Genomic DNA, 18,032 nt, shown 5'->3' on the forward strand with positions numbered 1-18,032 from the left:
ATACAGTTATGCCCTCACAAGAGGTATAGTGCACCCTGCCTTACTGCTGTAAGGCTTTCTGTAGGGGTGACTTACCTGTGCTTCTTGCAGTGCTGGAATGCCTGGCACACAGTGGGCCTGGTTGACTGGTCACTTTTATCTGCATCAAAACATGCAGGCTGCAGTGGCAGTGTGTATGTGGCTGGCAAGGGGTCTTTTAGGGTGGGATAATACATTCTGCAACTCTTGGACCCTCTATGGTCACAATGCTCTTGATACCACTGGTACCTTTTACAAGGAATTTATATGTGGACCAGAGGTGTGCCAGTTGTAGAAATACAGGTACAGTTTTGGGAAAGAACATAGGCACTGGGAACCTGATTAGCAGGAACCCAGTGCATGGTAAATCAAAGTTGCATTCAGTTAGGCAAAAAGTGGGGGAGGTAACCATGCAAAAAGGAGTACTTTCCTACAGTGTCTTTGTCATGCTTGGTGTCTTTGGAATTGTAATGATAAACCCTAATTAATGCTAAAGTTGGATTTTTGATTTCAATTTTTAAAATGCCACTTTTAGGAAGTTTACTAAAAAATGATGGATGGAATGCCTGAATGAATTTCAGCCACTGGTAATTACTCTGGGCCGCATCCCAAACCATTGTTATTTTGCACACCATGTCAGCTCGGTTTGGACCCAGCTATAGGCAAATCAGTCTTGACCCCGCTGCAATCAGAACAGTCCAGCTCTAACTACCAAGCCAAATCCTCCCTGAACAGGAGCACAAGCAGCCCTGGACCGATTTCGTCCTAGGACCTTTCTTATGTACACGCCTTTCGAGCTATTACACAACTGTCCACTTAACCTGCTTACCATCAGGGTGATTTTTCCGGTGGCCATAACATCGACCAGGAGGTTCAGCAAACTGCAGACACTCTGTGCACTATCCTTATACCACCTTTTACCCGGACAAGCTGGTTCTGCAGACCTGTGCTTAATTTTTCCTAAAGGTTGTGACACCTTTTCATGTAGTTCAAAACATCACCAACCCAACCTTCTTTGCTCCCCTTCACCATTCTAAAGAAGAGGATAGGCTCCCTCGTCTGGATCTAAAAAGAGCCTTGTTATTCTACCTAGATCACGCAATGAGTTACGGCCGGATGAAAGCGAAGGCTGTGCAGAAGAGTACCTTCTCATGATTGATAGTACTCTGCAGAAAGATCTGATATGCATTGGCCAAAAAGCAACCACCCTGAGGGCTTAAATGCTACCAGAGCCAAGGTTGCGACCATTGCATTAATTTGTAGACTCCCTCTCCTGGACATCTGTGAGGCATTAAGGTAGGCATCTTTGCACACGTTCAGCAAACACTTCTGACGTCGTTACGGGTACTTTGCTCATTCCATCCTGCAGGACTTTTTTATTTAAACTGTTGCAGACCCACCTCCAGGGAGGTAATGCTTTTGTATTTATTCTAAGTCAAGGAATCTGCAGCAAGAAGTCTCTATCAGATGAGCAAGTTACTTACCTTTGGTAACGCTTTATCTGGTAGAGATTCCATCTAGCTGCAAATGCCTTACTGTCCCTCTCATTCCTTCCCACTCTGCAACCTCATTTTATAGGATCATCCTTGTAAAGGTCTTAGCAATACACACCAGTGGTCAGAATTCTTCATGGCTCCACCTTCCGGTGTGGAAGGTTGTGAAAATAAGCAGTCGTCAGCACTCTGGGGTGGCGTCTATATTGATAGTGCAAGTAACTTCCGATGCATAGTCGAACGATGCCATCTACTGCCACGCAGGGATACTTCTAAAAAAAAAAAAAAAAGAAATCCGGATCCAGTCCCATGCCTGAGTATACTATGGTAAGGAATCTGAAACTAGATAGTCTCAACCAGATATGGTGTAACAAAAGGTAATTTACACAAAATGATACCCACAATAAAGAAAAGGGGGGAGAAGGCAAAAGCCCTACCTCATCCTCCTCAAAGTACGTAAACACACACTAGGAGGTAGAGCAACCAAAAGGCGGCCTATATATGTTTGCAAATGTAATAGATTTAAGAGAGCACACACACTTTGTAAAAACTGCCCTCACCCACAACAAGTTTTGGCATGCTTCATCATAGGGCTGCTACTAACGCCTCGGCGCAAACCCAACACTAGAGGCGAAGAAATAGGGAGGGGTAAACAATACAACAGTGATAAAGACAAACGGAAAAGACAGGTTCTCTTCCAGGGGATCCTCATCAATAGTCATAAGCACTGAATATTCCCGCCCATGTGCGGGGACCCCGGAAATAATAAAATCATATATGTAAAAAACATACATATATATAGCTCTGTATATGTATAAACATATATTATTTTTTCCACGCAAATGCAGCCCCTAAAAAAGAAGGCTAGGCAATGTATAAATACACATCCAATAATACATATAGGTATAATCAAAACACCTAAATCTTTTTTTTTTTTTTTTTTTTTTTAATGAGGTAAACACTCATGAGAAAGCAAAAAAGAGAAAACTGTGGGAAACGCAGATCTACAACACATTGCTAGCCTGCAGGCTGCATTGCAATACAATACCATAGAGACTGAAAAGCCCTGTATAGGTAAAAACTGGCACCGTGCCTTTAAGGCAGCCCTGGCTTCCATATCCCATCATGCCTCAGGGGTGACAGTTAGGTCAGTTGTTCTTTCCGGCTCCTTCAGTCAGGACCCTGGAATTCAGCTCTCTTCTTTTTGGCTTTTTAGTCAAGAATTATTTGCAGTATAGTGATTTTTTGGACTTCCTCTTATTAATATCTGGGAAGAAGTTAGTATCCTGTATTTTTCTGACTGATTTTCTGCTATTTTTGTCAGACAAATGCCTTCTTTATTTATCCCATGTCCATCTTGTGGGAAAAAGAAGGCTTCTTCAGACACACATGACGTGTGTATTGTCTGCCTGCCGGATTCTCACTCTCCAGCATGTAAAGACCTTTCTAAAAGGACTTTAAAGGAGAGAGAGAGGATTAGACTCTACGGCTTGTCAGAACGGTCGACGTCGAGGCAGCTGGTCCCTGTTTGCTCCCCATCGGCGTCGGGCTCGGCGTCGAAGACTCCAGCGGCGGGATCGTCGCTGAGAGGTGAGGAGTCCAGGGGTAGTCCTGCTGCAAAAAGAAAATCGTCGTCGACTTTAGATACAGCGGCGAAGCGGATGCGTTCGTCGTCGACGACTTCGACGTCAAAGAGATCGGCGTCGAAGGATCAGCGTCACAGGTCGATGTCTAAGAGGCATCTTTCGACGTCAAGGGAAGATCGATCGACGTCGAAACAGAGACATCGTTCAACGTCGAAGGAAGGACATCATTCGACGTCGAGGAATGTGAGCGATCAGTCGACGTCGCAAGAGGTTCGTAGGCGTTCGACTCCGAAGTCTAAGTCGACGTCGAGACCAAGATCACCGTCAAGACCAAGTTCGCCGTCGAGGAAAGATCGTTCGTCGGCGAAGAGAATGGCGACGTCGAGGCATTCGTCGTCGGAGCATTCGACGTCGAGGCAGGTGCCTCCGTCGGAGTCGACGTCGAGGCAGGTGCCTCCGTCGGAGTCGACGTCGAGGCAGGTGCCTCCGTCGGAGTCGACGTCGAGGCAGGTGCCTCCGTCGGAGTAGACGTCGAGGCAGGTGCCTCCGTCCTTGCAGGTCTCCAAGGCTTTGGAGAAGTCCATAACATCGAGGCGAGATTCCCCGTCGGGGTCTAGACCTCTGTTCAGACCAAGTCCTCCGTCGACGACAAGATTCTCGACGTCGAGGCAAGAAAAATCTCCTTTGATCCTCGAGGAGTCAAGTCCCAGGTCTCCGGTGATAGGCCTATCGCCGTCGAGGCGCTCCTCTGCAGAGGGAACTCAGGAGGTGTCGCATGTTCGCCTTACGATCCGGCCAGTTTCAAGGCGCAAATCTCCACATAGACTGGTGTATATACAACTTCGGAACATGATTCACCACGTCTTGTATCTATCTCGCCTTCAGGATCAGAGGGCTCGAGTTCAAGGTCCGAGTCACCGGAAATTGTGAATCAATCTCCAGTGCCTGCAAGAGAAATTAGTCCGCTGGAAGAGGGACATGCGGTACCTCAAAGTCCCGCAAGAGAGACGCCTCAGGACTCGGCTATGTCTCACGCAGTCAAGGCCTCACTAACAAGGTTAAGAGATATGGACTTCCCAGCGAGACCGGTCAGATCACGTTCTTGGGGAAGAGATTCTCGACGTCGCTCTCGAACACCAAGGAGGCGATCCAGATCCTCCTCCCACAGGAGAGAGCCGACCAGATCGGAGAGAAGGCGCCGTAGGACCCCTTCTTCCTCCCCGTCATCTAGATCATCCAGAAGGGATTATTCACCGACCCTCTCGGAGACACCACCCTCCAGGGTATCTCCGGTGGATGATATCTCTACTTTTCAGGAAGTGTTGTGTAGCGGAGCTACAAAATTAAATATCCCTATGCCGGTTCAGGAGATCACCTCCTCCATAATCTTTGAAACTCTTCATGAAAGAGCAGTGTCACGTCCACTGTTGCCGTTAGTCCCTGGTTTGCTGCAACCAGTAATGGATATTTTTCTCACGCCAGCGACCACCAAATCTGCACCGGCGCGGATTCTGAAGAAGTACCGTCCTGCCCCGGAAGATCCTCTGTTCCTAAGATCAGATCCTCCACCGGACTCTGTCATCACCGCTGCTGCTAGAAAGACGCATGCAGTAGCGGGGTCTTCAACGGTGCCCCCAGATAAAGACAGTAAGACGCAAGACTCTTGGGGGAGGAGAGTTTGCGGTTCGGCATCTTCTAGCCTAAAGGTGGCCAGCGCTTCTGGGGCGCTATGATAGATCTTTGTGGGACTCTCTCCAGAGGTTCGTTGAAAAAGTTCCATCAGAGGATAGACGGGACTTTGAAGAAATTTTGCACGAGGGGAGTCTGGTTTCTAACCAGGTCATAAGTGCAGCGGCAGATGGGGCAACACTAGCAGCACATTCATATGCCCATGGAATCACAGCCAGAAGATCATCTTGGCTCAGATTGACGGCCTTGAAACCGGAAGCGCAGGCGAGAATTCTAAATCTGCCTTTCTCGGGCAATTCACTTTTTGGGTCTCATGCAGACGAAGAAATGGCCCGTATGAAAGCAGAACTGGAGACCATGAAAGCCGTGGGGCTTGAAAAGAGGAAAGAGCTTCGACGCCGCAGGGGAAATGACAGGCGTAACTACCAACAGAGGGTTCAAACCCCTCAGTGGCAGAAGAACCAGGACCAGCAAGGTCAAAAGAAGCAGCAGTACCAGTCCCGCAGACCATCCAGGGGACGCGGTAACAACAGGCAGTCAAACGCTGGAAACAAGGCCCCAGGGAAGCAATGAGGAACCGCTTCCTCCAATGCTGTCCACCGCTCCGGTGGGAGGAAGTGTTGTGCATCATCTTCCTGAGTGGCAATCCATCACAAAGGACAAGTGGGTTCTCAATATACTGCGGCATGGGTACTCGCTTCGTTTCCGAAGCCACCCTCCATCGATTCCTCCTGTTCATTCGGCCCAGCATCTAACGCAGCTCAGGGAAGAGGTGGCGTCTCTTCTGCTCAAATCTGCAATAGAAAAAGTACCCAAAAACCAAAGAGGAAAGGGAGTTTACTCCAGATACTTTCTGATTCAAAAAAGAAGTGCGAAGGTAGAGTTCAGACCCATTTTGGATCTACGGATACTGAACAAACACATAAAGGAAAAATTTTGCATGCTGGCGCTCCACCAAATATATCCTCATCTCCGGTTGGGCGATTGGATGTGTTCGCTGGACCTTCAGGACGCATATTTCCATATTCCCATCCAACGGAATCATCGGAAATTTCTCAGGTTTGCGGTGGGGAACTCTCACTATCAGTTCAAGGTTCTTCCATTTGGCCTGAAGTCAGCTCCTCGAGTATTTACAAAATGCGTGGCAGTAGTAGCGGCTGCTCTGAGGCGGGCAGGAGTCTTCGTCTACCCCTACCTAGACGACTGGCTAATAAAGGGTCCATCGCCTCAGAGTGTTCGATCGCAGCTGTCGCTCTGCCTGAACTTATGTCGCAAGTTGGGTCTCAGAGTGAATGTCAAAAAGTCCAATTTTTCACCAACACAGAGGATGCACTACCTGGGTGCAACTATAGACTCCGTAGTAGGAAAAGTGTTTCCTTCGGAGGAAAGACAGTCATCCATTATCCTCAAAGGCAGGCAGATTCTATCCAACAATCTGTCGTCGGCAAGACAAATCTCATCTCTGCTAGGGGCCATGGCATCCTGCATTTTCCTAGTGCCCAATGCCAGGCTAAGGATGCGTCCTCTACAGCAAGATCTCGAGGACAAATGGGATCAAAGGAATTCCCTGTAGGAAGAAAAAGTTTGCCTTTCCTCAGCGGCCAGGCAGTCAGTCAAGTGGTGGCTGAAGCCACTGAATCTACAAGTGGGGATCCCCTTCCATCAAGAACCCCCAACTCAGACCTTAATCACCGACGCATCCCTTCAAGGCTGAGGTGCGCATTTCGGGTCTCTGCAAACTCAGGGACGGTGGTCCAGCAGCGAGCAGTTGTACCACATCAACATGCTGGAGCTCAGGGCAGTCCACCTAGCCCTCAAAGCGTTCCTGCCGGCGATCACGACGAGTACCATTCTAGTACAGACGGACAATACCACCACAATGTACTACCTGAACAAGCAGGGGGGTACTCGATCCAGGACGCTCTCGCTGGAAGCTCAGTCCCTGTGGCACTGGATCCTAGCAAAGAACATCTCATTGAAAGCGGTGCACCTACCAGGAGAACTCAACGTGCAAGCGGATTTGCTCAGTCGTCATTTTCAAGAACCAGAGGACTGGGTAATAAACAACGAGGTGTTAGAAGACATCTTCGGGGAATGGGGGCGTCCGCAAGTGGACCTCTTAGCGGACGAGCACAACACAAAATGCCGAGGCTTCGCCTCAAGATTCCATCGACCAGGATCCCTAGGGAATGCCCTTTTGATAAATTGGTCAATGACATTTGTGTACGCTTTTCCGCCTCTCCCACTAATCCCCAAGGTGGTGACCAAGCTGCAGAATTCATCTGCCAAGATGATCCTCATAGCACCGGACTGGCCGAGGCAGTGGTGGTACACGGATCTCCTGCACATGTCGATCCGCCCCCACAAACGGCTGCCGTGCAGACCGGACTTGTTATCCAAGATGCAGGGGAAGATTTACCATCCCAGCCTTCCCTCGCTGAGCTTAACAGCATGGCTCCTGAAGTCCTCCAGTATGGACATCTGAACCTCCCTCAAGAGTGTATGTCCATACTTAAGGAAGCCAGGAGGCCTTCGACAAGACATTCCTACTTTTGTAAGTGGAAAAGATTTTACATTTGGTGTGCTCAGCATCATTATGATCCAACAAAATGCCAGGAGGATGTATTTTGCCCTATCTTCTTCATTTAGCAAGGGCAGGGTTGAAATTTTCATCCATAAAGGTTCACCTAGCAGCCATAACAGCATACAGGCGTTCTCCATCGCAGCAGTCATTTTTTAAGTTACAGGTGGTGAAGGATTTCTTGCAAGGTCTCAAGAAAGTCTATCCCCCTGTTAGACCTCCCTCTCCCTCTTGGGAGCTAAACTTGGTTCTTTCAAGGCTCATGGGTTCTCCCTTTGAGCCTATTCATAAGGCTAGCCTTCTGCACCTCACATGGAAGACAGCCTTTTTAATAGCCATCACTTCAGCACGGAGGGGCAGTGAGATACAGGCCCTCTGTTCTAAAGAACCCTACACTACGTTTCATCTCAATAGGGTAGTGATGAGGACTCATCCTTCATTCCTGCCTAAGGTGGTATCGGACTTTCATGTAAATCAAGCCATCTCCTTGCCAACCTTTTTTCCCAACCCCTCCTCTCCGGCAGAGAGGGCGTTGCATTCTTTAGATGTCAAAAGGGTCCTAAAATTCTATCTAGATAGGACTAAGAATGTTAGGAAATCTGATCAACTGTTTGTGAACTACGGGGTTGTCCGTATGGGCTTTGCTGCTTCCAAACGTTCCATTGCTAGGTGGATTGTTTCAAGTATTACATTGGCCTACCAACTGGCTCAGAAACCATTGGGGGCGCGCCCTAGAGCACACTCTACAAGAGGAAAAGCGGCTACCGCTGCTTTTCTCAATAATGTCCCACTCTCCGAGATCTGCAAGGCAGCTACTTGGAGATCTGTCCACACCTTTACAGACACTATTGTCTGGATTCGGACACCAGAGCAGACACTCAAGTATGACAAGCCTCCTTGAGGAATCTGTTCCATACATAATCAGTTTCATGATCTTCTTATTCCATGTGTGGTACAATCTTTTTTTCATTTGCCTGCAGGTGGAAGGTGAGCTTGCTACTCTATTCAGTGCTTATGAATATTGATGAGGATCCCCTGGAAGAGAAGGGTAAGTTACTTACCTGTAATCCTAGTTCTCTTCCAGGGGTATCCTCATCAAAGTCATAAGCAACCCACCCACCTCCCCAGGCAAATGAGAAGAAGGGTATTATTCATTATGGAAAGGATATATCTTTGTGTTTAGGACTACGGTCCCGCAAAGAACAACTGACCTAACTGTCACCCCTGAGGCATGATGGGATATGGAAGCCAGGGCTGCCTTAAAGGCACGGTGCCAGTTTTTACCTATACAGGGCTTTTCAGTCTCTATGGTATTGTATTGCAATGCAGCCTGCAGGCTAGCAATGTGTTGTAGATCTGTGTTTCCCACAGTTTTCTCTTTTTTGCTTTCTCAGGAGTGTTTACCTCATTAAAAAAAAAAAAAAAGGGGGATTTAGGTGTTTTATTATACCTATATGTATTATTGGATGTGTATTTATACATTGCCTAGCCTTCTTTTTTAGGGGCTGCATTTGCGTGGAAAAAATAATATATGTTTATACATATACAGAGCTGTATATATGTATGTTTTTTACTTATATGATTTTATTATTTCCGGGGTCCCCGCACATGGGCGGGAATATTCAGTGCTTATGACTTTGATGAGGATACCCCTGGAAGAGAACTAGGATTACAGGTAAGTAACTTACCCATCCCAAAGTGCAGATAAGTCGTGAATTTAAAAACTGGCTAAGGGATATCTCTAATAATTTTATTCCTAGATTCCCTAGTCAGGGTTAAAAAGGTATATAAGAAAATATATACCTATTGGATAGTGGTGGTGTGAGTAAATTAAGTGCTCACCACCCCTCCATTCTGCATAGCGGTCAACATGTTTCTGCTGGTTCAAAGCTTATTCTCCGGCATTCATCAAGTTGGATCCCTATGCTACTTTTCCAAAACTCCTCTCACTGCCCACTATAGTGGGCTATACTCCACCTGTGAGTCTGGAGTGTTTGTGCTAAAGAAGTGGCATGAAAAATACAAGTACTGCGAACAGCTACTTGCATTCTGGGTATTCCCGCACTTCCATGCTATAATTTCGCCACAAATGGTGACGTAATTGCGTGACTCATCATAACATCATAATGTTGGTAATTTTGTGTAACAAGCATGATGCAAATTTCCAAAAATTATATGAATTGACAATTTTAAGAGTTGAACAGGTTCACTATAATATTTCTTCATAGTATCTCTTCGGAAGGGCTGACAAGCTTATGTGTCTTTCCAGTTCTATTATTTAATAAAAAATAATGCTTACATCCACATATATAAATATATATATATCCATATAAATCTACATGTGTAGGCTTGGCTGGGCTGAGCTCTCCTCCCTACAATGTAACATAATAAACCCTTGATTGATTCCCATTCTGGATTCAACCACAGCGGGGCACGGCATATTTCAATGAAGGCAAGTCAGTGCCTACCGTGGGTACGTCTGAGACATAAGCGTGAGGTCAGGAGTCCGACAGTTCTGTCAGACTCACAGTTATGGGTCGTTGACTGCTGCCCCTCCGTGGCGCATACGCTCTGCAGTTCGGAATGGGCAGGCTGATGTTAATTAGCTGCTTGCAGCACCGCGGTAATTGGAATCCTCCTGTGGGCCGCGTTGCAACCGACACGGACCCGACCCAGCCGGGCCAGGCCACCCCTGAGACAAGCGGGCCCAGCCAGGTGGCCGACGTGTACGCAGAAATGCAGCTGCCGGCTCTTGCAAATTCGAGTAAGTGTTTCTGTCTTGGTGGACTGACTGGGGTCTACGTCAGGCCTTTGGCATAAATTAAAACAATTCAGTAAGTTCAATTTAGTTGCGGTCGCGGGTGATTACGTTCCAAATGATAAATCGTGTGCTTAACAGCTTGCCTTTCTCCAGTAAGTTCCACGGCACACACAGACGTCACTTGACTTAAGACACTTCACACACATAGTCAGTGTGCTGCAGCTAACAAACTTCACCGTCCTCTCCGTGCAGTGATCTGCAAAATGTGTTCGGTCCGAGCCTGCCAATGCTTGTATTTATAGCTGAGCATGAATGATAAAAGTAGTGGTGTACCATCTGTCCGTATAGTCCGCACCAGCCATGTTGAACAGAATGCAGCCTTTATTATTTTACACACAATAATGGCGCCAGCGCAAATAGATTGTATTACCATGAGCACACACTTTACTTTTAATTCAATTTGTTTAGATTAACAACTTAATGTGCCAGACTCCGCCTAACTCCCCTGAGGCTTGTACAATGACCAGTTCAGTCAGCGAGTCCGAGTCAGCTGACAGTTGGTGACTAATAATTTATTGTGATTAGACAGAAGATCGTGTCCATGTTAGGGTTGACACATAGTGTTTCTGCGTTTGAAGAATATTTTGCCTGCACTTCCATTTCCAGCCATGTCATACGTGCCAACACACCTGTCTCAGCAGGCTGACTCACGATTTTTTAAATTACATACAGCTTTATTTATGCTGTCTCCTACCTAAAATTTCCTCCAAATTAATGCAAGCCACATAACTTCCTCCGATCTTTTTTTTTTTTTTTTTTTTAAACGTCCTTCTGTCTTGCTTCTAAATGGTGGCATTATACTGTATATTGTCTTTTACTTCCCTGTGCTCAAGGAGAGAGCAGGCTTGTCTGGAAATGTGTGTGTATTGTAAGAAATGTGTACTGGAAGTAACTATGGTTCAAGTAAAAGTGTCAATACTTAATAACACTTAATGTTTAATACAGAACTGTACTTTCCTGATAACTTGCATTGGTGTAAATTGTATTTGAAAAAAACAAAAATATTAACGAATCCAACAAAATTAATCCGGCATCTTCCGCTTATTTTGGGAGTGTTGGAACGTGGGGATCCAGTGAAATATGGAGGTCATCTCCCTCGATATGCCATCAACTAAGCACTAGGTTTACTGCTATAGGCATGTCACTTAAAAATCATCAACATCATGCTTTTAAGTCTAATTAGTTTAACTGAAGCCAACAGACTCTTTAACATTAAATGCATCAAAGTGCTTGGCGCGAGGCTCCCCAGGCTATGTTTGTCGGGTCCCCAGGGAGCCACAGCGCACAGTTTGGGAACCACTGGATTAAGCAGTAATAAAGTAGAGTCTAATACAGCGTCCTGGCTTGCTGTAATATGTGCACCGCACTCTCCTGATTTCTGGTCCCTTGCAGCAGTTTTTAGGTCTCGGGACCATCCGGTCTGCCGAAGGCAGAACCGGAAGTCGGGAGATTTAATGTTTTGGAGAAGAGGGGCTTGAACCCGCCCTTCTTCTCCCCTCTTCTCCATTGGCTGGCCTCTTTAATGCTGGCCAGTCATTGGAGAAGAGGTTTGTCTCTCCGATCAGGCCCCGTCCTTTTCGGTTTCGGGGGCGTGTTTTTTGGCTACTTTTCTCATTTTCTCCTCCAGCCAATGGCAAGAGGAGAGAAGAGGAAAAACACGCCCCCGAATCCGAATCAGCCGCTGCCTTTCTCCGAGGCATTTCTGCTTCGCCTCGGAGAAAGGCTCTCCCCTCTTCTCCATTGGCTGGCCTCTTTAATGCTGGCCAGTCATTGGAGAAGAGGTTTGTCTCTCCGATCAGGCCCCGTCCTTTTCGGTTTCGGGGGCGTGTTTTTTGGCTACTTTTCTCATTTTCTCCTCCAGCCAATGGCAAGAGGAGAGAAGAGGAAAAACACGCCCCCGAATCCGAATCAGCCGCTGCCTTTCTCCGAGGCATTTCTGCTTCGCCTCGGAGAAAGGCCACGGTTTGGCAAAGCTGCCTGCCCCTTCCAAATATTACTTTTTTATTTTCTTCCATCAGCCGTGAGTGCGGGCACGGTGGGGGCAGCTGAACGATGGCCGGGAGTTTGTGTTCATTCTCCTGTGAGAATTCACATACAGTGCAAATTTACAACCAAAAAACCTGCCGACAGTCTTCGTTTCCCGGGCCCTTTCAACGCTCGCGCTAGGGGTTAGGTGTCAAAGAGCGGGAAGGTGTTTGCCACGGTGTTGATGTTGGCGGGGTTCACAGGCAGGGAATAGATAGGGGCGCCGCAGTTTTGCGGGAGGAAGTTCACGCAGAGACAGTAGTAGTGAGGCGTTATCCAGTCCTTCCATTGTTGGTGCCTGGGTGCCCCTCCCTTTTCTCACTATTCACCGGTGCTCCGGGGAAGGCCTCCTCCTCCCTTGTGTTTGATTTTCACAATTTGGTCAGGGCCGCACTGGTCTGGGGCTGCTTTCAGAACAGGATAGACCCTGCTTGACCCGTCCATGCCTTCACGACTCCATTCAAGCCACGGCCTCCTGCAAGGGGGGGGGGGGGGGAGGGGGGGTTGAGCACCTCTCTGCCAGGGCTGATGTTGGTTTCTCCTCAGAGGGTCCGTGCTATGCCGATTTGAGACAAACTATTTGGTTTATTAAACCAAAGGAAGACACAGGTGAAGAAATCCTCAAAGCAAATACTGAAGAAAATAGTTTTGATAATAAAACCGCAGTTCAGTGATGTATACATTGTTGTTCAAATAACCTGTTCTTTGTCCCACCCAAACCGAAGATGACACATAGAGAGGTAGGTGCGCATAAAGCACGTGCTGAGCATCGTCGTCGATGCAATTCTACCTTTCTTTCGGGCGCCGTCCGTTCCCTGCCCCACTCCTTACAACCCCCCACCCCCCTTCTCCCCACCCCCATGTGTTTCCGAGGGATCTCGCACTCTATCGAAAGAGCTGTCCTGTGTGTTTGTTTAGAACACACAAAGCCTTTGTTTCCCCTCAGAGTCCCAGGAGGGCAAGGGGGCGGGACAAGTGGGTGCTAAAATGGATCCAATTTCCAGGTCCTGAGCTGTGATCGCACCTTCTCCGGGACTATCCCCTGTTGTTTTTCCGAGTCCACATCTCCCCTGAACCTCAGACAAAATACCCAGCACAAAAGGTCTGTTTCTCTTATTTTCAGAACTTCATGAAGCCACTTTAGGCATTGAAGCTAGGGTTACCAGGCGACTCAGTGTTACCGGATGCTCTGCTTCCAGTCGCTCGGGAGATTGCCCCCATTAGGGGATTCTGAAATTCTTTCATTTCCTTCCTTCTCTGCATCCTTTTTTCAGTCTTTTGGTCCTTCTTTCTTTCCGTCCTTCGTCTGTCTTATTCCATCATGCTTTTTTCCATCCTTTCTGGTCATTTTGCCATTCATCCACCTTTCTGTCTTTTCCATCTACCCTTCCTTCTCTCCATCTTTCTTTCCATCCACCCTTCCCCCTGTTCATCCTTCTCCTCCCTCCCTTCCTCTTCCATCCTTCCATCCACCATTCTTTCCATCCACACATCAGTCTATCTTTTCTCTCCATCCACCCATTCATCCTTCTCTCCATTCACCCTTCTCACCTTCAGCCATCCTTCTGCCCAGCCACCCTTTTCTCCATCCGTCACGTCATCCTTCTCTCCATCCTTCCTTTTCCCCTTCCTTCCTTTTCCCCTTCCTTCCTTCTGTCCATCCTTCCTTCTGTCCATCCTTCCTTCTGTCCATCCTTCCTTCCATCCTTCTGTCTCTTCATCCTTTTTCCCCCCTTGCACCGCAAGAGATTGTATTTACGAACTTCCTGGAGGCCAGAGTCTCTGAACAATCAAAGAAGCCATTAAAAAGTACATTTTTCCTGTTACACAAAATGACCCTGTGATGCCCACCCCCAGATCAAGCTGATAAAGTGGAGGGGGGGGGGGGGGGGGGTAATGACAACCCATCGCATGGCAGCCATAATTTGAGCCACTCATGTTCCTTTCCATCTTCGACCCAAAGCACTTTTGTAAAAGCGCTATACAAATAACAGATTATTACTTTAATAAAAACAAAAGGTGCGGAGTGCAACACCTGCTTGTTTTCTTCTCATGGAAAGCAGGTGAGATTGAGCAAATAAGTGAGTTATTTAAAAAATGTGATGCCATGCTATAAAACAAGCACTGATAAAGCCAATAAAACTGTCTTTGGCTGCCAAACTTTTGACTTTGTCAATGCGTGTTTTGTTGTATCATGAATTTTTCTAAAAGATTATTGCAGGGGGAGCTGCTGGGCCATAGACACACAGCCCAACCAACACTTTTCTGCCAGCTCTAAGACTCACCAATGAGCCATTCTCTCTGTCAGAGGTGTACCTACCATTGCCATACATGCCAGCCAGTGCTTAAGTAGTGGCCACCCATCACGTACAGCAGGGCAGTCGGTTTCTTAGTTTGTTGGCCACCGTTTTATTTGCTTGGCTCCTGTTATTCTGCTTTGGATCTAATGTGTACCTGCTTCTCTTTTCTGTTTTTTTTGGCTCCATTGGTTCCCCCTCCCCCCCCATCTTAAAGGGATCTTCCGGAAATTTCTAAGAAATCACAAGCCTGCCCCCCTACATTAAACGCAGGCCAGTGAATGCACTATTTTATTTGGACAACCCTACATAACTTGATAGAACTGCAGATGTACAAGTAAGCCAGCTAATTTCCCCTGAAATGTCTTGCAAGGCAAATAAACGTATTAATATTAAAAACCCGAGGTCAAGCACATTAATAGGAATAGTTCGATTAGCCGGACACTAAATAATGCACAGAAAGCTCAACACTGTGGACCCTTATAAGTATGTGGGAGTTCTATTTAACAATAAGTTACATTTTGACAAACATATGCAGTATGCTTTGAATCAAGAAAAAATATCCCGTTATGGTCTTTTCCGATTTAACCAACACTATGCAGGCAAGTGGTTGTTCCATTTTTAAGACTATTCTTCTAAAATAAATCCCATTCTGAATTACGGTAATGCAGGAATAATACTGGGTAAAGCCTCCGATTTTAAAATATATGGTATGGATGAAGGGTACTTTGCCAAGTCTTAGGCCTGCCTAGTGCGTCAGTCTCAAAACAACATTCAGAGGCCCCAGCACTTTAAATGGAAGTTGGCTTAAACTTTTTTTAATTTTTGCTAACTAAAGAGGGGAATGTACGTATAGCTAGGCAGTGTCTGTTAGATTTGGGTAAAAGTCAGAGCAACTACGTTTGCAGAAAGAGAAAAGCAGTAAAAAGGCTGCTCAAAAATGATGATATGCTTAACATGTTACAAGAGTTTCTGCATGGTAACCCAGGCTTATTGATAACAAGCATTTACAATGCAACGGTCTCGGCATTGTTAAAGTTAGAGCTATTGGCATTGCTCATGACAATGCCGTTTCTTTAAATGTTTTAAAAACATAAACAAAAATAATGTCATGAGCAATGCCAATAGCTCTAACTTTACCAATGCCGAGACCATTACATTGTAAATGCTTGTTTAAGATCTTCTTAGAGTTTCTCATTACTCTAATGGGTGTCATTTCTGATATTTGTTTCCCTCGTTTTTATTGCTTTATTTTGCTTGTGAGAAAATGTCACGCACAGTCGTTGAAATGTCACTCATAATTGCATTAAAATCATGAAAATGTTAAACATAGCAATCTGAAACCTTGGCAGCCATGAGTGCTGCGAGTGCTCGTTTAATTTTCGTAACACCGGTTACAAAGAATCCTTTACCACGAATATTCCCGAAGGTATTTAACGTTCTGTTAATAATGTAAAAAAAAAGTCTTTTTTTCCCCCACAGTTCATGGTCTGTTTCTGATCAATACTGCGTTCACATTAGATTTGTGGTGCTTTATACTGTGGTCCTTTTGACTGGCGAAAGTTTGTAGATTGTTTTTCCTTTGAATTGTGCCTCATTTTATTTGCGCAGCTAACTGGTTAATTTCATCAATAATATTTTCTCTCACGGACATTGTCTGAGCACAGTTTTCTTTAATATTTTTGTAGGAGCCTGTGAAACCGGAGGAAGGCAGGGACATGGCTAACAGGATTGGTGCTTTTGGCTACATGGAATGCTCTGCCAAGACACATGATGGTGTGCGGGAAGTGTTTGAAATGGCTACGAGGGCAGCTTTGCAAGCCAGGCGAGGCAAGAAAAAGTCCACGTGCCTTCTCATTTAAACCCAGCAGCCGCCTTAGGCTGGGAGCACCATCAAGCACTCTCTGCAACAAGGGGCTAACAAGATTCTTGAAGTGATGTTTATTAATCTTAGTGCATGATTTTTCTTCACAAGTTCTTATTTTAAACAACGTTTCCTCTTGCTTACAGGTATTTAAGTCAATTGTAATTTCTCAACATTTTATTTTGTTATACTGCCTTGTCACAATAACAGTTATGCTCTCAAGAATATCTTAAACATTCCTTAAATAAACAGTCTTTGTACTACGAGAAGATAGTGACAAACATATTGGGGGAAAATGGTGTATTAAAAAAGTTTGTTAAAAAATAGACACTTGTAGCTTTTCTTTTTTTTTTTTTTTTTTGCATCACCCCGCCGACCTGCTGGTACAACTATGACCTCTTTATTTTAACTCTAGTTTTTTTCTATCAAGTATGCAGTTGTAAGCAAATTTAAGGGTGTATATTGTGGCAAGGCAAAACATTTTTTTTGGGCCACGGTCCGCTTTTTTTGGAGGTTGTCCTATATGTTGTCTTTTTCTGTTTTGCAAAAAACCCACTTACGTTTTTAGTGATTGCCCTTGTCTTTGCTTTCAAATACCTGTATGATGTATCCACTTAAGTTTGTGACACTAAGATGTTCTTTTGATAAGACCCACTTGCCAGAGCATAGGCACTGATTTCTCATTAATGTCAGTGAAATATTTAACCAAAAAATAAAGGTGATTGTAGGGAATTATAAACAACGATATTAAAACATAAGCACCTTCACACCTTTCTTCATGCAGTGTCACAAATTTTAAAAGCTTGTGCATAATTCCACATTGTGCAATACACAGTATTAAAAGTGCAAACGCAGGTAATATCATTCACTGTGGCACCCCATGGTTGGTAAGGGGTGAATTTCATAATATTGTTTGGGGGTAGGGGGATATTCTCGAATTGCACAGAATAGATTTATACCATGGCGCCAAAACTAATTTCTTCTGGACATATAAAAAGTGATCAAACAATGCTTTAAATCCAGAGGTTGGCGATGAAGGAAAGTATCTTACTTTATTCCTTAAATATTTTTATTTAGAACAACTAATTACTTCATATAAGGCTTTTTTGGTATATACAGTTACTGTGTAATTAGTCACTTTGGGTGCCATGTGGCCAGGAAAGTGGGCTGGGGGACAATTCTTTTACAGCCAGGCTAATTGTAGTGTATTTTATATAATTGGGTGTCTAATATACTGTTATTCTCTGCATAAGGATTTTTTTAAGAAAGTGTATTTGAAAATAAAATTATTTCAACTTAAGGATTGGTTTATGAATGAAATTTCCTTTTGTCTGGATGCTTTACCTGTGCATGCTTAAAGCGAGGATACATTTGCGAAGGAATCTCTAGGTGATACAGCCCAAGTGCAGTGTAGAATAATTGCAAGCATGGTCGTACAGTCATTTCTTAATTCTGTCACTGGAGCATGTTCAACGCTCTTCATACTGCTTTCTCAGGAGATGGTTGCGCTTCTTGGGCACTGTCTGTGTGGGTAGCAACCTCTACTCTTGTAAGGACGGTTGGAGGACTATGAATTTGCAGTTCTAAAGAGCACAGTAAAGATTTAGTAGCGGTCCCCCACAGGCCCACATGCTAGGTCGATACTGTTGGTGACAAGG

At 45.4% G+C, this 18,032-nt stretch overlaps 1 protein-coding gene across 1 annotated transcript in view; it reads left to right on the plus strand.

The window, feature by feature from the left end:
- The window catches only part of RHOA (ras homolog family member A), a 200,809-nt gene extending 183,135 nt beyond the window's left edge, over positions 1 to 17,674 (plus strand). Inside the window, exon 5 of the mRNA XM_085625053.1 lies at positions 16,199 to 17,674. Within this exon, the coding sequence (XP_085481179.1) occupies positions 16,199 to 16,372 (174 nt within the window). The 3' untranslated portion in view covers positions 16,373 to 17,674. The remainder of the gene's footprint in view (positions 1 to 16,198) is intronic.
- The last annotated feature ends 358 nt before the right edge of the window (positions 17,675 to 18,032 follow it).

The sequence above is a fragment of the Triturus cristatus genome, chromosome 9, assembly GCF_964204655.1.
Source record: "Triturus cristatus chromosome 9, aTriCri1.1, whole genome shotgun sequence".
NCBI classification, from domain to species: Eukaryota; Metazoa; Chordata; class Amphibia; order Caudata; family Salamandridae; genus Triturus; species Triturus cristatus.